The 22,350-nt window shown below is 42.0% G+C and overlaps 1 protein-coding gene across 4 annotated transcripts in view; it reads left to right on the plus strand.

Annotated features, from left to right (window-relative positions):
* The window catches only part of POC1B (POC1 centriolar protein B), a 120,439-nt gene that overhangs the window by 42,338 nt on the left and 55,751 nt on the right, over positions 1-22,350 (plus strand). For all 4 annotated transcript variants that reach the window (XR_012784893.1, XM_075551196.1, XM_075551194.1 and 1 more), the window contains 3 exons: positions 18,297-18,404; positions 18,523-18,638; positions 21,907-22,040. Coding sequence is in view for 3 of the 4 variants with exons in the window: in XM_075551196.1 (XP_075407311.1) it covers positions 18,297-18,404; positions 18,523-18,638; positions 21,907-22,040 (358 nt within the window). In the remaining variant the exon portion in view is untranslated. The remainder of the gene's footprint in view (positions 1-18,296; positions 18,405-18,522; positions 18,639-21,906; positions 22,041-22,350) is intronic.

The raw sequence follows: 22,350 nt of genomic DNA on the forward strand, positions 1-22,350 counted from the left end.
TTTATAAATTATTATTTTATCTTATCTTACACTGTCTGGCGTCTCCCTTCACCCACTCTTCTGTTGCCCATCCCCCAAAGAGGAGGTTATATATAGATCCCCGAGATCGGTTCCCCCTTTCTACACCCCGTTCCCTCCCGGTGTCGCCACTCTCACCATTAGTCCCGAGGGGTTCATCTGTCCTAGATTCCCTGTGTTTCCAGATCCCTACTGCACCGCTGTGCATCCTCTGGTCTAACCAGGTTTGCAAGATAGAACTGAGATCATGATAGTTGGGGGGAGGAAGCGTTTAAGAACTAGAGGAAGGTTGTGAATTTCATTATTGCTACACTGAACCCTGTGTGACTCATCTCCTCCCAACTACCCCTCTGCAAAGGATGTCCAGTTGTCTACAGATGGGCATTGAGTCCCCATCATGCACTCCCCTCATTCACGATGATATATTTTTTAAACATTTTATTAGGGGCTCATACAACTCTTATCACAATCCATACATACATCAATTGTGCAAAGCACATCTGTACATTCTTTGCCCTTATCATTTTCAACGCATTTGCTCTCCACTTAAGCCCTTTGCATCAGGTACTCTTTTTTCCCTCCCTCCCTGCTACCCCCTCCCTCCTGAGCCCTTGATAATTTATAAATTATTATTTTGTCATATCTTACCCTGTCTGATGTATCCCTTCACCCACTTTTCTGTTGTCTGTCCCCCAGGGAGGAGGTCACATGTAGATCCTTGTAATCGGTTCCCTCTTTCCAACCCACTCTCCCTCTGCCCTCCCAGTATTGCCACTCACACCCCTGTTCCTGAAGGTATCATCCACCCTGGATTCCCTGTGCCTCCAGCTCCTATCTGCACCAGTGTACATCCTCTGGTCTAGCCAGACTTGCAAGGTAGAATTCAGATCATGATAGTGGTGGGAGGGTGGGGGAGGAAGCATTTAGGAACTAGAGGAAAGCTGTATTCTTCATCGGTGCTGCATCACACCCTGACTGACTCATCTCCTCCCCTAGACCCCTCGGCAAGGGGATCTCCAGTGGCCATCAAATGGGCTTTGGGTCTCCACTCCGCACTTCCCCCTTCATTCACTATGGTAAGATTTTTTTTGTTCTGATGATGCCTTATACCTGATCCCTTTGGCACCTCGTGATCGCACAGGCTGGTGTGCTTCTTCCATGTGGGCTTTGTTGCTTCTGAGCTAGATGGCCGCTTGTTTACTTGCAAGCCTTTAAGACCCCATATGCTATACCTTTTGATAGCCAGGCACCAACAGCTTCCTTCACCACATTTGCTTATGCACCTGTTTGTCCTCAGCGATCGTATCATGGAGGTGTGCAACCAATGATTTGGTTTTTTGTTCTTTGATTCCTGATAACTGATCCCTTTGGCACCTCTTGATCACACAGGCTGGTGTGTTCTTCCATGTGGGCTTTGTTGCTTCTGAGCAAGATGGCTGCTTGTTTATCTTCAACCCTTTAAGACCCCAGCTGCTATATCTTTTGATAGCCAGGTACCATCAGCTTTCTTCACCACATTTGCTTGTTACCCGCTTTATCTTCAGTAGTTGTGTTGGGAGGGTAAGCATCATAGAATGCCAATTTAATAGAAGAAAGTATTCTTGCATTGAGGGAGTACTTGAGTGGAGGCCCAATGTCCTTCCACCACCTTAATACTAAACCTATAAATATAGGCACATAGATCTATTTCCCTATCCTCATATATATTTGCATATGTACTTGTCTTTGTCTAGACCTCTATAAATGCCCTTTGCCTCCTAGCTCTTTCCTCGATTTCCCTTGACTTTCCTCCTGTCCCACTATCATGCTCTGTCCCCACCTGGGTTTCAGCAATTCCTCTTCGTTATTGTATTTTTCTCCCACCTTTGTTGCATGAAACCTGGTCCCCTCGGCCCTTCGTGGTCACACATGTTGGTGTGCTGCTTCCATGTGGGCTTTGTTGTTTCTGGGCTAGGTGGCCGCTTGTTTACTTTCAAGCCTTTAAGACCCCAGATGCTATATCTCAATAGCCGGGCACCATCAGCCTTCTTCACCACATTTTGCGGTAATTATAGGAAATAATTACCTGCATTTCTCCAAGGGTTACTAGACCACCCCTCAGGCATAAAGCACCATTGTTTAAATAGGGTATAATTTTTACCTGTTTATGATCTCTACGGCATGCACCACTTAAGACGTTTCTGAATTGGAACATCTCTACTGATTAAGTTCAAAAGGAATTTTTTTACTGAAGAGGGGTGCGCTTTGATATTTTAGATTCCTAACTAAATCCCAAATTATCTTATGTTTCCAACACTTTGATTAGCATCAGACTAATTCTTTCACCACCACCACCATCATTATAAAGTAAGAATCATTCATCTGAGTTACAGTCAACTCAATGCCAGTGGGTTTGGCACTGATTTTGTCTGAACGGAAAGATAATATACTGTCACAACGAATATTAAGTGTTATTCTGAGTGGTAGGATTTGCTTTTATATTTTTCTGCTTATCACTTTTTAAAGACATCTTTTCTTTTTTATTTCATTAATGATGAGAAAGCACTTAGAAAAAATACAGCACTTGAACCATTTGTACATGTACAGCTCATTAACTTTGATTACATCTCTTTGAGCTCTATCACCAGTCTCATCTTTTTCTTCACATTGTCCTCATCCGTGAACATCACTGTGCCCTTTGGGTGTTCCACGAAATCTGAGTTGCTCCGGTCACTTTGACCTCATACAACTAATTCTGGCTTCCTCAAGGCAAACCTTTTTTAGAGCCATTTAAATTCAACTGTTTGGCTTTAAGAAGACTGCAAGAAATATTTCGTTTCAGGGGTTCATGCAGCCCATTTTGCTATATGAAGTTTGGAGTCTGTGAGTGTTTAAAATTCTATTCGCAGACAATTTTTCTTTAACAACTTAATAAGAAAAATAATTTGGAATGTTTAATGATAAATAACATTTTAGTTGCAAAATATATTTTCTTAAAAATTAAAGTACAACAGCCCTTTTTTACGTAATCTAAATAGCAAACTATGTCTCTTTACTATATGCTTAGTCAAAATCATTGTGCTGGAAGTCTTAGCTAGAACCATTAAATAACAGAAAGAAATCAAAGGAATACAGTTGGACAAAGAAGAAGTGAAATTCCTACTACTTACGGGTGATATGATTTTATATTTAGAGAAGCCCAAGGATTCCACAAAAAGACTATTAAAAGCAATTGAGGGATTTGGTAAAGTAGCAGGACACAGAAATAATTCAGCTTCCTCTATGCCAGTAAAGAGAGCTCCAGGTTGGGGGAGGGGAGAATAAAATACAATACATATTTGCAGTAGCCTCACAAAAAATGAAATAGCTAGAAATAAAACTAACCAAAGAAACAAGAAAAAAAATAAAAGTACAGAACATTTTTGCAAGAAACCAAAAGACACAAGTGGTGGAAGATTATCCTGTGTTCATGGATAGGAAGACATACTATTGTTAAAATGTCAATACTACTTAAAGCAATCTACAAATATAACACAATACCAATCCAAATTCATTCTTAAAGAAATGGGAAAACAAATTGCCAGCTTTATGTAGAGAGGAAAGAGGCTCAGGATAAACAAAGAACTCTTCAAAGAGAAGAGCAAGGTAGGCGGCCTTGCACAACCCAACCTTGAAACCAGCAAGTTGCTCGATGTTAGCCCTAGTGGGAAAAATGTGTCCTACAAAAACTCCATTCCAGGTTCTTTTGAGTACCTACTCATATATCTAACTTTTTGAGGAGTAAGCAATTTTTAACAAAGGACCAAAATAAATTAATTGAGAAAAGGACAACCCTCTTCAACAAGTGATGCTGGAAAAATTTAGATCTCCATCTGTAGAAGAATGAAACAGGACCCATACCTCTCCCCATGCACAAAAACAAACTCAAGATAGATTAGAGACCTAAATGTAAACCCCAGAACTATAAGGATCATCAATAAGAAAATTAGGACAAACCTAAGAGCCATATTACAGGGCATACATAGACTACCAAATATAATAAAGGGCACACACACAATGGAAGACAAAATAATGACTGGGACTTATTAAAAGTAACGCACGTGTGCACATCCAAACAGTAAAGCAAGAGCCCATGGATTATCTTTAGCAGTGACACAACAGACATAGGAAGGACTTTTCTGAAACACCTGGGGGGGGGTGGACCAATCAAAATGTGGGCAAAGGACATGAATAAGTTCACAAGGGATCACACTCAATTAGCTAACAAACATATAAGGATATGCTCATGAGGCATCTGGGAGATGCAAAGCAAAACTGATGAGATACCACCTTAGATTGTGTAGAGACTGGAATTCTACGCTGCTGTTGGGCTTGTAAATCTGTACAGCTATTGTGGAAAGCGATATCTAAAACAACTGGCACTAAAAATGCCATGTGACAACAATACCCTTGCTGGGCGTGTACCCCAAAGAAATAAGACAGAGAACATGAACAGATGTTAAGCTGCTGACACACAGCATTGTGCTAAGGTTACCCCAAATCAATAGACACTCCTACCAGAGTGATAAATATTTTGGAAATTCAAGTCAAGATGAGGGTAAGGGAACATGATGCCTCAGAGAAGGCAATTGTACTTATGTTGGTGAGTGAACTGCATGGAACAACCTCCCATCAGGTAAAAAATGCTTAACAATACTTACATAGAACACAAGGGGAAAATATGTCACATGCTGTGTTCCTAATTGGACACGTTTGACCTAGTGTCTATGCAACCCTTGGTAATCCAGGCCAGGTAATAAAGACCAGTCAGATTTTAGATTGTGTCGTTTCGAGACCCACAGTAGCCTTCATAGGCCACCCCAAAAGAATTCAACATGGAAGCCCTACTAAAGGAACTGGGCGTTACATAAACTCGCCTGTAGCAGATTTAGGGTATTGACATATTCCCTTGGATTTAAGGTGGAAACGCTCTGGGGTGAGAAGTAGTAGATGACTACTATACTAAGGCTATGGAATTAGTCGTTGTTGGACTTTAGTTTGGATCTTTTGCTTCGAGGGTGCCCAGTGAATGTTCTTCTGGGATTATCCTATTAACTATTTTAATGTCCTCCTATTTTCTTATTACATGTATGATTTTAGTAGGCATGGATCTGTCTCTGTGAATGAGTGTTAATGAAAGTTTCCCTACCAGCAGCCCCATTGTTTGTGCAGATAGTGTCCAGTTACTTAAGAGCTTAATCTGTACAAGTCAACAACTCATGCGTTACAATCTTAAATCTGCTTATACTTTTATAATTTCCTTTTCTTAACAGTGTTTTCTATTTATACCATTGGCTATGTAAATGACACCATCAATATAATTGCCTTATAGCTCAGAAGATGATTAATAATGTTCTCTATCATGAAAAGATAATGATGTTTCTAAAGTGAACCACAGACATATGTAAACCATAGAGATACAAGGGGCTGCCCCCCCAAAATGGGAAAAAAGCTCCAGTATGCAGATTTCCCTTCAGGTGAGCATCAAGTAACTCTCTCCAAGTTAGTGCACCAGTGGTGTCACCTAGGAAGGGTTTCTCTGGTCACAGTGGATTTTTTTGTAAAAGCAATTTTGTTCAAACCTCATTTTTGTGATGGTCAATTTAAGAGAAAAGTGTGCGCTGTGAAATTTTGTTTCCTGCTTGGGACAAATGCTGCTGAAACTTGTGATATTGAATACAGCTTACAAGGACAGAGCTATAGGAAAAATTCAAGTGTATACGTGGTTTTCTCATTTCAAAAAAGGTGAAGTATCAATTGATGACAATCCTCACTCTGGACATCCGTCAACTTCCTGAATGGTCAAAAGTGTTGACAGAATTTGTGCACAAATTCTGTGTGCTCAAAGGCCAACTATGGACCATTGAAGAGATGGGGAAGATTCTGGACTACCTTGGAGCTGGATTCAGCAAATCTTAATGGAAGATATAGGAATGAGAAGGGTCGCTGTGAAATTTGTGCCTCCGGTTCTGACTGACCAGGACAAGGATCGTTGAGTGTTAACATGCCGTGCTTTGAAAGATCCACTCCAAAGGGACCCTGACTTTTTTTTCCTAAGGTCATTACTGGTGATGAGACATGGTGCTCTTCTTATGACCCCGAAAGCAAACATCCATCAAGCCAGTGGAAGATGCCAGCAGCACATCACCCCAAAACAGCTCATCAAGTGGAATCCAAGATCAAGACAATGCTCATTTGTTTTGTTTTTTTTATGTGAGGGGATAGAGCATCTGGTCAAACTGTTAATCAAGCTTTCTATTTAGAGGTTCTAAAAAGATTGCATAACAATGTGCAACAAAAAAGGGCCTGATTTGTAGCATATGTTGGACTGGTTTTGCCACCATGACAATACACCTGTTCACGCACCCATCTCAGTGCACCAGTTTTTGGCAAAAAGTAGCATGCTTCTCTTGCCCCACACACCTTACTCACCTGACCTCACGTCGTGTGACTTGCTTTTGTTTCTGCACATGAAAAGGGACATGATAGGACAGGAATTTGGTAATAGAAAACATAAAGAAAAAAACCAGGGAAGTCAGCCATCCGTGGTAGTTATATAATCGTTTGCCAATTTCAGAGGATTAGAAGTAAAGGGGTGGGGTTTAGCCTGTCAATCAAGGCATAGCCAATGAGGCCTCTGTGTGGGTGTGGCTTTCTCCTAAGGATTCTAAGAACTCCTTGAAGGCAGGAGTCTCTCTCTCTCTCTCTCTCCCTCTCCCTCTCCCTCTCCCTCTCCCTCTCCCTCTCCCTCTCCCTCTCCCTCTCCCTCTCCCTCCCTCTCCCTCTCCCTCTCCCTCCCCCTCTCCCTCCCTCTCTCCTCCTCTCTCTCTCTCTCTCTCTCTCTCTTCTCCTCCTCCTCCCCCTCCCCCCCCTCCCCCCCGCCCGGGAGACATTGCAGCTGACAAGACACATGGAACTATGCTAGTGCCCTGAGCTGGAGGAGCTCCATGCAGACCCCTGCCAGTGCTGAGATGCTTCCAACATACTGGAGAAACAAGACTTCCATCCACTGCCCTGTGACCTTCCTGCATTTGGCATCATTGCATGTGTTTCGTGAATCTGAAGAGGAATTTATAGATTGGTATCAGACATATGGGCTAATATCGGACTTATGGACTTGATCTGGACTGAGCTGGGATGTTTTTTTAATATTCAATTACTCTTATATATAGACCTCTTCTTATATACATATGAGTCTATGAATTTTGTTTCTCTGGTCTACTCAGACTAACATACCATCCAAACAGATGAGCTTGAAAAATGTTGCCAAGAATGGAATCGTAGAGTACTTTGAAGGTGATAAGGTTGTTTTGTAAATAAATTTAAATATGTAGCATTTATTTTTAAATTGGGGGTTTTGCAGGGTACCCCCTTATATGAATGGATTTATATAAGTCAGTCTAAGAACAATTCATTAATATGATATGGCCCTGTTCAGTATTTGCACTTATGAAGAGAATGCTGACGATGATATGGATGTTACAGTAAAACATGTTGAAAACAGTAGGTAATGCCTGGTATCAGAAGGAATAGTATTTAGGGTCTTAAATGTTTGTCTTCAAAGAAGTAGCCATTGAAGTGAGGCAGCAACTAAGTCTACATGGAAGAAGCACACCAGCCAGTGTGATCCAAGGATCATAAATAATCTAAATCTAAAGGAAGGAGTGGTATCAGAGTTTAAGTTGTAAACGCCTGATTTACAGAAGACTATCAATAATAGTGGAAGTCCAAAACCTATTTGCTGGGTCTACACATAACTAACTTTTCCGTCATCTCTGAATGTGTGTCTGGGGAGTTGAGGAGTCTTTCTCTCAGACAGATAACATTGTAAAGTTGATTATGGCAGATGTAGTGATTAGGTTTATTATTTGATCTCGCTTTTGATCCATTTTAAAGTTGCTGCATTTTTCAATATTTTCTGCTTTCTTTTTGATTGAAGTTTTTCTGTGTTTTGTCTAGACATTGTCGTTTGGGATTTTTTTTGGGGGGGTATGTTTGTTTTGTTTCCTGTTTATGTTTTGTTTGTATATGAAATCCTGGATAGGCAAATCTACAGAGATAGTAACTGGATCAGTAATTACCAAGGGTGGTGGCAGGGGGGTGCTGAGGGGAAACGGGGAGCTAAAACCAATGAGGATATCAAGAAAATATTCTCAAGTTGATTGTGGTGATAATTGCTCAACTTCTCTAAATATTAAATGGTTAAATTATATGGTTGATGAAATATATGCCAATAAAACTACTTTTTAAAATTACTGTTAACTGTTAGGTGCTGTCAAGTGAGTTCTGACTCAGCAAGTCTGCGCAGCAGAATGAAACGCTACTTAGCCCCGTGCCATCCTCACAACTGTTCTTAGGTTGGAGCCCGTTGTTGCAGCCGCTGTGTCAGCCCATCGTGTCTGGGGCTTTGCTCTTTTTGGCTTTACCAAGCATGCTGTCCTTCTCCAGGAACCTGTCTCTGTTGACAGCATGTCCAGAGTGTGTCAGATGAGGTCTCACCAACCTTGCCTCTAAGAAGCATTCTTGTTTGAGATGCTTATTAATAATTAATGTAGATAACACTTAGCTATTGCATTTCCAGCATTCATTTTAGGGAGAAATCTTATCCCTTTAAGTTTCCGTTGTGGCAGTGCTAACTAACCTTTGGACCATCTGAATTGCAAAGAGTTTTAAGCATGAGCTTTCATTGGCTCTAATACTAAACTAGTCCCACACCCTTAAAGCATGTGTTATTTACTAGGTATTTTTTAAGGATCTACTCCTTGATTGGGAATATAGCAGTGAATAAGACAGATGCGATCTCTCTCTTCTTGGAACTTATATTCTACCAAGGAAGCAAATATAGAACCCTTGGTTGTAAATGTGGTGTGCCAGTGATTTAAGTGTTTAATAATAAAGGGCTAGCATGTACTAGGGAGCTAACTTAGTGGGTGGAGGCGGTTCAGGGATAAGGTTCATGAAAAAGTGACTTTGAATCTAGACTTGAAAGATGAGTAAAAGTGAAGGAAATCAAGAGGCCGAGATGGGTGCCTGAGGCATTGGGAATACTGTACTGAGAGGACACGCTGCCAGAAGAGGGGAATGATGAAGAGCAGATGGCTGCAGGGCAAGTCCTAGAGAACCTGGTCAGCAGTGCGTATGCCCCAAGGCAAAGGTGAAACCACTGCAGGGCGACAGCAGAAAATGTTCTGATTTGTTCTAATTACTCACTGCCATCAAGTCAATTCCGCTGAGAGATAAAGACCTCTGTGGCTTGTGGAAGGTAGACGACAACAGGGCCCACTGTGGTGTGACAACACAGCGCCCAGGAATAGATGAGAGTGTGTGGAAGTGGAAGAGGGCTGAAGGCTGAGTGGGCTATGTGTTTGCTCGCTAACCACAAACAAGGTCAGCGATTTGAACCAACCAGCTGCTCCAAAGGGAAAAGGTGATGCTGCCTGAGCCCATGACGATCTTAAAGATCAAGGAAACCCCAAGGGGGCACTTCCCTTCTGTCCTGTAGCTTTGGTATGAATCGAAATGGACTCAATGGCAGTGAGTTTGGTGTGGAAATGGAGGAGAGAGAGAATTCGAGGATGGCTTGAGGAGCCTTTACTAAGAAAGGGAACACTGGAGAAGGAGCAGTCGGGAGAGGAAGTTGTTGAGGTCAGATTTGGACTTGTTGAGTTGGAAGTGTGTTCAAGATATACAGGAGTATCTCTTTCCAGAATACTCATTCTGTGGAGTAGTACACGAAGTACTTAGACTGCGATGGAGTAGTATTAGGCAGTTACGTCGTATACACAGTACGTATGCTGTGAAGTACTTATAATACGCAAGGGTACTTCCATAGTACTTCCCACCAGGGAAGTGACCAAAAGTAATGGATAGGTTTCTTGACTTCGTTTATCTTTTTAGATGTTTCTCATTCTGCTTTTTCTGTCCCCGAATTTGTAGGAATGAGTCCTGTGCTTACAGTAAACTTTCTATTTGTCGTCCATCGGTGGCCAACACTAAACATCCTAAACGTTTTGTTTATTACCATGAAGTTCACTTTCAGTACGTAAACACCAAATCCTATCAAACCAAGCTCAGACTGCTACTGCTGGCGTTTTAAAAAGATTATTATTGTTCCTATTGTTTTGTTTCTTTTAAATGAATGTGTGAATATTTTAAGTCTGAATATAATCCCAACTCATTTATTATTATACAGATACAAAGCCAGGACCAGAGTACTTATTCGTTTCCCAAGGCTAAATAACTGGCAGGTACAGCCCTGGCTCTGGAACACAGAACTCTGTGTGTGTCTTGTGCAGCCTGACTTGTACTAGTTTCTCCGAGTGAGCTGCTACTGGCCTCAGCGCACCGCTAACTAATGGTTTGCTTCTAACAGAAATGGGACAGTGCGTACGTACTCTGGTCCCCAGAGTTCTGAAAATGTGTTTTTATAGAATACTAGCTCTAATGGTAAGATGTATCTAAAGAAAATTATTAATTTCTTAATACAATTAAAAACATTTTATGGTTCCCAATGAACCCTTTGGTTCTCTGATGACAATGTACATACAAATAAAATCGAACATACAGCTTCAGAAATTCTATAAATTCCAAGATTAAGAACTCCTGTTATATAACTTGAGCTACCGTCAAGGACATGTGAACCAGTTTTCCAGAAAAAAGGTCAAATGAGTGCAAATACATCTCAGGGAACTCAATAGTAGTTCAGTGAAGCCCTCAGCCGCCTTACCCGCAGTCACTGGCTGCTCATCCATCAGTCACTACTGAGTAATGGAATGTCTGCCTTGGTGCTACACCCGCTGGGGTTAAACGAGGATTGAGTGTGACCGAATTAGAGAGTTTTAAAATCTCCTTTCTTGGTAAAAATTTAAATCCTCATAGCTTTCTTAAAACTAACAGTTCAATTAGGTGGTCTTTGACCACTTACTAACTTTTTCTGGTTGAAGTTAGGACAAAGAAACTTTTTTGGGTGCTAAGCTATTTTTAATATATCTAATTAAAAATAAAAAGAGTGCAGAAAAGAAACAAGTCACCAACCTTACTTTTATCCTTTCTTTTTTTTAAATTAATAAATCTTTTTATTGGGGCTCATACAACTCTTATCACAAGTCGTACATACATCAATTGAGCAAAGCACCCTTATACATTCGTTGCACTCTTCATTCTCAAAATTCACTTTCCACTTGGGTTCCTGGAATCAGCTCGGTTTCCCTTTTTTTCCCCTCCCCTCCCTCCCCACTCCCCCCTTCTCCCTGATCCCTTGATAGTTTATAAATAATTATTATAGCTTATCTTACACTCCCCGGCATCTCCCCTCACCCACCTCCCCATTCCTTTCCAAAGACAAAAAATTAAAATCACACACACACACACAGAGATCATTTACAGGGAATCTAATGCAGAGAACAGAGTCGCCTTCAGCCTTGTTCTGAAGCCCCCTTTGGTCCTCCTGTTCTCCCTCTAGGAGCTGTAGTGCAATGGTAAAGTGCTCAGATACCAAAAGGTCTGCAGTTGAAGCACACCATCCTCTACAGGAAAATATGTGGCAACCTTCCTGTTTACAGTGTTGGAAACCCTGTGGAGCAGATCTTCTCTGCCTTCCAGGGCCACTATGAGTCAGCATTCACTTGATGGCAAAGGGCTTCCGTCCCCATCCCTCTGAAACCCGTTTCCCAGCCACAGTCTTTCCTACCCACACAGCCGGTTTCCATCCTTTTCAATTTCTCAGCTCCAGAACATCTCCCCTAGTCTGTAGCCCTTCCTGCTCATGATGAATGGCTAGCTGGCTGTTCTTACTCACAAGTTTCCCTAAATGTACATTTTTAAACAGTTCTATTAGCATATAATTCACAGATCATAAAATCCAGTAGTTCATTCACATTGAGCAGAGTTGTACAGTCGTCACCACAGTCAGTTTGAGAACACTTCTTTCTTCTTGCTCCCACCACCATCACCACCAATCTTCCCTGCCGTGTTCCCAAGGAAACATTAATCCAGTGACGCATTATAGATTTACGTAGTCTTGATTTCATGAACAGAAACACGTTGTTGCTGTTGTTGTCATAGAGTTAGTTCTGACCCGCAGGGACTGTATGTCCAACAGAACCACTGTCCAGTCCTGCACCATCCTCACGACTGCTCCTATGCTCCAGCCCATTGTTGCAGCATTGCTGTCCATCTGTCTCCTTGAGGGCGTCAGTCGATCTCTTTTTCACTGCCCCTCTACTCCACTAAACATGATATCCTTTTCCAGGGACTGGTCTCTCCTGACAAACATTAAAAAGCATTCAAAATAAATAAAAACTAACAACAATGACAAAGTAAGACCGATTAAAACCTCAACTGAAAAGAAAGCAGAAAATATGAAAAAGTAGAACAAATTTAAAATGGATCATCAGAGAGATCAAATAATAAGGCACAAAATTTTAACCTAACGGCATCTGCAATAATCCACTTTCCAATGCGTTCTGTCTGATAGCAAGGCTGTGTGTATCCCTGGTTTATGGTCAGAGGGGGTTCACCAGAGGCGTAATCCATGTGTACACAGAAACAACTTTTAAATAGGTCAAAAGGGAGAGTAAGTGATAAAGTATATTGCCTTTTAAGCTTAGTACATCTGCCATAATAGAGGTTACAGTGTTCTCTGGTAACACGGTGTTCTCATCCCTTATCTACCATCAGAGAGGACTCACCAGAGGCTTCATCCCTTTGTGGACCCTTCACATCGATTTGGGGTTTCCACTTCATTCACATACGAAAGGGAAGCAGGTGTTCACAATTTAAGTTCTGATACCTTCCCTCCTTTAGATTTGGATTATATTATTTATAATCCTTGGATCCACTGGCTGGTGTGCTTCTTCCACGTACTGCCTCACTTGCATGGCTGCTTGTTTGAAGACAAGCCTTTAGAACCCCAGACTGTTCCTTCTGATAGCCAGGCACCCTCTGTGCCATGACACCGATGCCTTCAGTCATCTCTTCATAAGGGTGATCCTCCAACAGAGCCACAGCATAAGGATGAATTGTTGTTAGATTAGGGCTAGAATTAAGTGGGAACCCCAAATCCATTCATATGTCTCTGTTGCACTCAGAAACATCGTTGCCATTTTATGTTAGAGAACATTGTCAGTCATATCCCTGGGGTTTCACTTCCACTGCCATGGAGTCAGTGCTGACTCACAATGACCCTGTAGGACAAGGTGGAACTGCCCCGATAGCACGTTCTGCTGTGAAACTTGTGGTGATTCGTTGGTATCTTTTTGTTACCTGTTCTCCTCAGGATTTAACATGACATCATTTGTATGCCTGCCTGCTTCAGGACAGCGGTCTTGTTAGTCTCATTCAAAACTATATTCCCATCAGTCAGGACAGTACCCGTATTGGCAGTAGCTCTATAAATTGTTGAATGAGTGAACATAAACTATGAATTTTCAATAAACTTTCCAAGGACAAGACCGTTCCTTTTTTATTAATAGTTTATGGTAACACACGCACACACAGAGCTAGCTAGCTAGCTAGAAGATTTATTAAAAGGATAATCTGGAGGCTAGCCTGTCATGCAGAGCCTGGTTGCATAGCCTCTCAAGAGCATGTTCTGTCATATTTTTTTCTCTCTTTTAGACCTTTCTGTGGTTGACATTGCTCTGAGCAATTGGCCAGTAGCAGGACTTTCCGTCAGAATTAAAGCGGGGCTTTGGCTGTGGAGCCAGGCTTCCAGATCCAGACCTGGCTTTCTCTTCTTACCGACTGCATCTCTAGCAGTCACTTATTGTTTATACGCCTCACTTGTTCGTTTGTCAACTGAGATGAATGAGAGCACCTCTTTTGTGGGGTCATTTTGAAGAGTGAATGAGTTCTTGTAGGTAAGAGCTCATCTATTACAAAATATGCACTGAAATGTAAGCAGGGTAATGATGGTGATGACATAATAGCAGTGAGCTTTGGCCAATAATGTCATGGGGTGAGTGTTTTTGTACATTATTAGTAGCTGTCATTTGAGTTCATTGAATATTTTTCCTCTTTACTGCTTTCTCAAATTGTAAGATTCAGTTAATTTCTTAGAAATAACTTGTTATTTAAAATATTCACTTTAAGTAATGCTATTAAAGATGGCTTCTAAGAACAAAATTTGGTTCCATGTGTTAGTTTACAATTACCCAGATGCTTTCATGTGGAGGTTTAGAAATAACATTTTATTGTGCTTTCAGTGAAAGTGTACATAGTAAATGAGATTTATCGCATATGGAGAAGGTTTTTTGCTCCCTGGGTTGTTAGCAACCCCTGTGTTACAAAGTAGCACTGCTCCATAGCATTTTCTTGGCTTTCTCTCTACCAAAGCCGGTTGCCAGGCTTTTCTTCCGCAGCCGGGCTGAAATGGCATAGTGAGAGTGTCTGGTCTCAAGATCAACAACTAAAGCTGATTCCTATGAGGTCAGAGATAGCTTTTTCTCTCTCCAAACTTTTGACCAGGACTTACACCAGTCAACCATATACCATCCTTCCCTCCCTCCCATGGCACTCCGCTTGTCTGCTGGGTTCAGTAATTTATTGTAGTGGCTACATAGAATTCCAAGGCAATACGCACAATTATGGAGTCTGAGGAAAGTGGCACCACGGCTCTAGTTCCTGGGGCAGAGCAGCCTGTTTTCACACATGCCCACAGGCAATTCTTTTTGACCTTCTGTGTTAGGCCTCGGCTTGGGTCAGTGAGCCTAGCTCTGTGAAGTTGCTGGAGGCGTCTCACTGCCAGCAAGCTTGCTGCTTGAAGGCACTCAGCTTTCTTGCATGGTGGTTTGGTATTCACACTGTAGCTGCCTTGTTTTGTGCGTGGAAAACCTACAGTGCCTTCTTGTGCCAGTCTCCTGGTTCTCCTGCCACGGTATCTCACTGTCTGATTAGGTTTCAGTGTTAGAGCTTCATCCCTCTCCCGGGGGGCTACATATCCAACCTTTTAATGGATTTCCCCGCCCCCACCTGCACCACAACCCCCCCCACACACATACACACACCATCCCCTGACCCTCATGACATCTCTACTACCGGAGGATTTTACCTGTCCTGAATTCCATTTGTTGATAGCTCTTATCTGTTCCAATGTGTGTACTCCATTCTAGCTGGCTTTGTAGGGTAGAACTGAATCATGGAGTGGGAGGCAGTGGGGTGAGGAAGCATTCAGGAACTAGGGAAATGATGTGTGTTTTGTCGGGGCTATTCTGCACCTGGTTGAATTGTCCCTTCCTTATACCCCTTCTGTGGGGGCATGTCCAGTTGTCTACAGATGGATTTTGGGTTCTCCACTCAACCCCCCTCTTTCACATCAATATAATTGTTATGGATCCTTTAATACCTGATACCTGGTCTCCCAGACACCTCATTATCGCACAGGCTGGCGTGCTTCTTCCAAGTGGCTTTATTTGCTTCTCTGCGAGATGGTTGCTTGTTTAGCTTCTAACCTTTAAGACCCCAGACACTACATCTTTCCATAGCCAGGCACCACCCGCTTTCTTCACCATATTTGCTTATGCACCCATTTTGTCTTCAGCGATCATGTCAGGAAGGTGAGTATCAAAGAGTGCCAGGTTATTAGAACAAAGTGCTCTTGTGTCTAGAGAGGCCCAGAATAGAGGCCCAAAGTCTGTCTGCCATCGTAATACTTAACATACAAATATATGAACATTGGCCTCTATCCCTTTCATTATAAATTTATAGATTTACATATGCATATGACTATAGCTATACCTCTATAAATAGCTTTCCTTTATTTCTTTTCCTCTTCCTCCTGTCCCACTAACATGCTCACCCTCCATTTGGCTCTCAGTAATTCCTCTTGGATATATTGCACTTCATCAAACCCCACCCAGCATTGTACCCCTTCCTCACCATCAATTTTAGTTCTCTTGTTGTTCCCTTATCCCTGAGTTTGTTGGCCATGCCCCCTCCTCTTTCATGTCCACCCAGGACTGCTGGTACCGTTGTTTTCTCCTCAGGATTGTTTCTCCTGCCTATCTTATATAAACAGATATAGAGTGAAAGAAAAAAAATAACGATACATATTTCCAGGTCTGTCTGTTGACCCTTACAAGTGTTTTCCTAATGGGTCTGATGAGGTGCCAAGCCGGGTCCCCAGAGTCAGAAGTCTGTGTTCAGGATTCCTCGGGGACTTGGTTCCTTTGCTCCCCTTGCTGCCCTGTTGCACTCCCTTCACGGTTCACCCCGCTGTGTGTGGGCAGACCACGCACACTTCCCACACAGTGTCTCCAGTGCTGTCCCCAGTAGTGCTATGGGTCAGTGAGGGAATGTTGTGACTTATGGGGCCAGCCCTACGATCCTCTGTTGTCCGAGCAGGGATACCGTGCCTGGGGCTTGGTGGGCCATGATGAGGTCCATTCTTTCTCTCTCTCCCTCCTGTTTCACACCCCTGGGGTGTAGACAGACCCGCCACTCTCTCCGGTGTATATCTTCAGTGCTGGGAGCTCAGCTTGGGCCCGCCCCGTGGTCCTCTTTATTAGTTCGCTGCTCTGTCACAGTCTGTTGCCCTCAAGGCTTGGCGCTAGGATAACTTTGAGAGCCTAGCAGGATGACGAAGCCACGGGTAGAAAGGCCACATGAAACTGATCTATCACACTGTCAGTGGGCTCGCACTGCAGAGCTTGTTGTTCTGCAGCCGATGGTAGATAACTTGTGCTGCCCGGGCACTTTCTCAGGCTGTGGAAAACGGAGCATTCTATAGTGTGGCTCTTCACAGTTGAATCTTAAATATTTCCTAGAGGAAAAGATGAATAAAACATTGGTTTGTTTTTCTGCGTTCAGTTAGATTGAGCCTTTTCTGTGTTTTACTTTGTTATTGTTGTTGGGCTTTTCCGGGTACAATTTTCACTGTGTGAAACCCAGGATGTGTAAACAGAGCGCCGGTGACTAGAGTAAGAGCTTCTTAGGGAAGGTGGGGAGTAACTGGGGACCTAATAACAATGAGTACCCAAACCAAAAAGTTCTCAAATTCATTGTGGTGACTGTGCTTAATTAAACCACTGGATTTATGATAAGCGAGTTACATGTCAATAAACTGTTTACTGTTTTTAAACACATGAAAGCAGTAAACATTGTTGTATTATAATAAGAAAAATTAAAAAGAACAAAATTTAAGTCCCTCAATACAAAACAAATGTTATTTGTTATAAAACCTTGGTGAATTTTTCTTCCTTGAAAATGTATTCTTGTATTTTTAAAGGTTATTGTTTCACACAATATAATCATGCTTCATTTAATGTATCTTTTTTCACGTGGTAAATATATAAATGCCAGATCCAGAGTTTCTGTCAGAAAGAATTATTTTTTAGATCAGTTTCAAAAAGGAGAAAGTGAGAGAACAAAACAGAAAACCCTTCAATTGTAATGCACACCCTCAGTTGATGACTTTACAGTGATCGGGCGTAGAGGGAAACTACACTTAGAATTGGCATAGCATCATTCTCTGACCTAAATCTGTCAACATTCGTTTCTATGATTAAGATGTTAATATTAAAAATACTGTTCTTAGATCTCCTAATAGTCTGAAATTTGTTTTGGATCTTCTGTTTTTCCATCATATTTTTAAAAAGTCAGTTTAAAAAAAAAGAGCCTTTGGAAAGATCTTAAAAGGACAAACAGCATGAAAACAATGGAGCATGTCAATCGTAGGTCTATGAAGGAACTCTTGTCTAATGTAAATGAGTTGTCCTATTTTTCAATGCATTGGCTCTCTGTGGTCTCCTTGAGTCCAAGATTAGTTACCGTCCTGAGGAGCTGAATTCCTTTGCTTACAATCTCACTAAATTGTAATTCTTAGCACTGCAGTCGTTTTCTTACACACACACAGGACAAGTCATGAAAAATTCGTGTGGGTCATGTGGTAGTAACACGGAAAATGACAAAAATAGACGAGAGAACAAAATAGGTGCTTTATAAAACCCAACCACCAGAGTGGTTGGCATGGAGGAAGAGGAGAGTTGGCCTAAAAAACCTAAAGGCAGATACCACAAAACAAGATCATTTAGATAAAGGGGAAAAAAAGAAACTTGGTTTGTGTATATTTTCGCATCTTAATGGTCCTTTCCATGTTGTGATTTCCTTTTCACTAGTTGGAAAGAGTTTCCTTACAGACTTTGCTGCTTGGTTTGGTAACAGTGGTCTCTGATATTTAATATGAATGGCCTGGTTTGTATGTGGTGGGGTTGGTGAATGACAGGTGTCTTTCATTAAAAAAAATCTTCTTTCCTACTTTCCAGATTCTCACCTGATGGAAGACTAATTGTATCATGTAGTGAGGATAAAACTGTTAAAATTTGGGACACCACAAATAAGCAGTGTATTAATAATTTCTCAGATTCTGTAGGGTAAGATCACTATTTTGTGTATGTCTATGAGTTGGCTTGCTAAGAATCATTTAATTATACCAATTTGAATAATATTAAGGAAAATTTTTAATATTAGGCCATCTTATTATCTTTTTAGGTTTGCCAATTTTGTGGATTTTAACCCTAATGGTACCTGCATAGCTTCAGCAGGTTCTGATCATACTGTGAAAATCTGGGATATAAGAGTGAACAAATTACTCCAGCATTATCAAGGTAACTTCTTCTGAAGTGGATAAACTCAGTGAACTCTTCTGGGAAAGCTCTTCAACTGACGGCCTATACTTCAGTGTGGTTTAGCCTTTATGATGGGGGTCATAGTATGCCTTTGGACTAGCTACCGAACAGTTCATCCTCAATAGCTGCAGGATCTGGGAAGCCGAGGCAGATGCCAGAGGGGAGGGAGGGTTGGTGAAGAGCCTGAAAAATGCTGGCAGCTGCTATAAAAACAGAAGTTACTAGTTGTTTTTCAAACTCTAGCTACCTTCCTTTTTTTGTGAGAGATCAGGTATAAGAATTAACTCTGTATTCCAAATCAGGAGCTATGTGAGCATAAATAGGTTTATATCTGGTAGAAAACAACTGCTAATGTATTGAAGCTAAAAGACTGATTGATTGATTTTCTTAGTTTATATTGGATTTAGCTTAAGTTCACATTTCTCTTCCTTAACATATATGATAAACATAATGAAAAACCAAACTTGCTGCCATTGAGTTGCCTCCAACTCATAGTGATCCTGTATACACAGTAGAACTTCCCCTTGGTTGGTTTCTGAGGTTATAAATCTTTATGCTCATGAGATGTTAATAGGATCAGCTATCAGGCATCAAAGACCCAGAATTAAAAAATCATATCATTGTGAATTGGGCGGGGGGGGGGTGGCGGGTGGTGGTGCGGAGTGGAGACCCAGAGCCCGTCTGTAGGCAATTGGGCATCCCCGTAGAGAAGGGTTGCATGGAGGAGAGGAACCAGTCAGGGTGCAGTATAGCAATGACAAAACATTCCTCTAGTTCTTTAATGCCACCCCCCACTATCATGATCCCAATTCTACCTTACAAATCCGGCTAGACCAGAGCGTATACACGGGTACAGATAAGAGCTGGAAACACAGGGAATCCAGAACAGATAAACCCCCTCAGGACCAGTATTGAGTGTAGCCATACCAGGAGGGGAAGGAGAAGGTGGGAGGAGAAAGGGGGAACTGATCACAATGACCTATCTATAACCCCCTCCCAAGGAGATGGACAACAGAAAAGTGAGTGAATGGAGACATCGGTCAGTGTAAGACATGGAAAAATAATAAGAATTTATAAATTTTCAAGGGTTCATGATGGAGAGATGATGGGGGAGGGATGGGGGAATGAGAAGCGGATACTAAGGGCTGAAGTAGAAAAAATGTTTTGAAAATGATGCTGGCAACAAATGTGCTCGACACAATGGATGGATGGATGGATTGTGATGAGTTGTATGAGCCCCCAATAAAATAATTTTTTAAAAAAGCCTTTAAGCCTCAGCTTCTCCCATAGAGCAGCTGGTGTTTTCAAACTGCTGACCTAAGAGTTAGCGGCCCAACTTATAATCCATTATGCCTCCGAGGATAATAAGAATAGCTGTCACTTATTCAGCATATACTATGCAGAGGACACTGCTCCGTCCTTAACACGACTTCTGTTATTGTTGCGTGTCCTCACGTCAGTTCTGACTGATAGCATTGTGGGAAGACGGAGCAGAGCTGTCTCCAGCTGTAAGCTTGACGGGAGCAGATCAGCAGGGCTCTTCCTCCCATGAGGCAGCTGGTGGGTTTGCACCACAGAGCTTTCAATTAGCAGCTGAGCACTTCACCATTGGGAGGCTGAGGTTTATAAGAAGTAGTATTATTTACACCCACTCGAAAGATAAAGAAACAAACTTAAAGAGGGTAAGTAACTTGCATAAATAATTGTTAGAACTGACTTGGGGTGTTCTGTTAGCAGTTGTATAAAAGAGCAGACTTTTGAGCACTGTGTTGTACTGCCTCCTATTGGCAGGATGCTAACCAGAAATGAATTATTAGACTTCATGGGAAGCCGGTGCCCTTCTCCAAATACACTCTTTACTCTCAATGCCAAATGCATCAGGAGTTACTACATTGACTGACGCCAGTTTGTATACTTTTTATAAACACTTGCTTCTGCTGATCGTATATTCAATCAATAATAAACAAACCATTGTCACTGAGTTGAGTCCATCCGCTAGTGACCCTGTGGGATGGACTAGAACTGCACGTTAGGGTTTCTGAGACTGCATTCGTATGGAAGCAGTCAGCCTCAACAGTGCAGTTGACAGCCCAGCACTTTATGTGGCCAACGTGAATATATTGTTCCACAGAACAATTTATTTTTCAAAACACTCTATCTCATTTGCTGGAAGTTTAAGCTGCATGATGTGGAAAACCTCACTTGTTTAAGGCACTCTGTAGAGTTTTGGTGTTGTGGACACACTGCCTCTCAGTGATTATTTTCAGCTTTATATTACTAATTGGACAAAGGTGCATCCTTAGACTGAAAATCTGCTCCCTGAAGGCTCAGAACCTTAGTCACATGGAACAACGGGGTCAGTTAGCCCCACAGCGTTCATGTTCTGCCGTCCAGTGAGGTGCATCTGTGATCTGTTGGCCTCCGCTTGTCTAGAGAAAAGAAGCAGAAAGAAACAAAGTCTCCGTGTAAAAAAGAACGGAAGGAAGTAGTCTCAGAAAAGAAACGGCTACTAGCCTGCCCAAGCCAAGCTTTCATGTAACCCGAGGCCAGGAAGAGTACTAGATGGCGCCTCGCCACTGCCGCCGTACTTGCACCTGATCCAGCCAGGGCCACGGGAGCTAGAGCTGAGCGAGTGGGAGGCAACACGACTTCTTTAAAGTCCAAACTCATTAGACCCGTTGAGACGAAAGGACTCCCTGAGTCTAATGCTCTGAGGTACTTTTTAAGCCTTGAACCAAAACTGCCCCTCACTATGGCCTTGTAGAGGAACCATCAGACTGTCATGCAAACACAGGCTTGATGTGCTCTGAGCGGCTGCGGTCCCAACAAACAAGAGGAGACCAGCAGCTCGGCAGCGGTCTCACCCCTCTGGGGGTCACACAGCCCTTTCACAGGGGTCGCCCAGTTCGGAACAGTAGCAAGATGACAGTTATGAAGCAGCAACAGAAATAATGTTATGGTTGTGGGGCGGGGGGTCACCACAACATGAACTGTCTTACAGGGCCGCGGCGTTAGGAAGGTTGAGAACCACTGAGGTAAGCGGGACAAGGCAACTGGCACACTGGAAGCAGAACAGTTAGAACACAAAGGGAATGTTGGCCCCTGGTGAAGACTGTTCCGTAACATCACTGAAGATGTTAGCTAGTGTGGAAACGGTCAGATGAGAAGCTGAATTGTTATATAAACTTTTCCTGAGAACACAGTGCAAAAGTAACTGATGTCTGACATTTGCTTTTATTTTCTACAGTCCACAGCGGTGGTGTTAATAGTTTATCATACCATCCTTTGGGCAACTACCTCATCACAGCTTCATCAGATGGGACCCTGAAGATTCTGGACCTCTTAGAAGGAAGGCTGATATATACACTTCAAGGACATACGGTATTGACACTACGTTTTTTGCTTTTTAAATAATGCGTATTTAAAGTTTTAACCCATTGTGCTATATTTGTTATTTTTCCAACTGTAGCAAACATTGCTATTTTATATATACACACATTTATATTTTCTCTTCTCAAAGCATCTCTTAGATATTATTATAATTCTTGTCAAAATCTTCATGGCTTTTTATCAGTTGCCATTCATTTTCTACTGCTGTCTTCATCGTCATATAGTTGAACTTTGACTCACCAACATTTTGGTGGCTAAGCTTTCTCCCGTGTGGAGGTGTGTCACCAACTCTGATCGTCTT

This window comes from Tenrec ecaudatus, chromosome 6 (assembly GCF_050624435.1).
Source record: "Tenrec ecaudatus isolate mTenEca1 chromosome 6, mTenEca1.hap1, whole genome shotgun sequence".
Taxonomy (NCBI): Eukaryota; Metazoa; Chordata; class Mammalia; order Afrosoricida; family Tenrecidae; genus Tenrec; species Tenrec ecaudatus.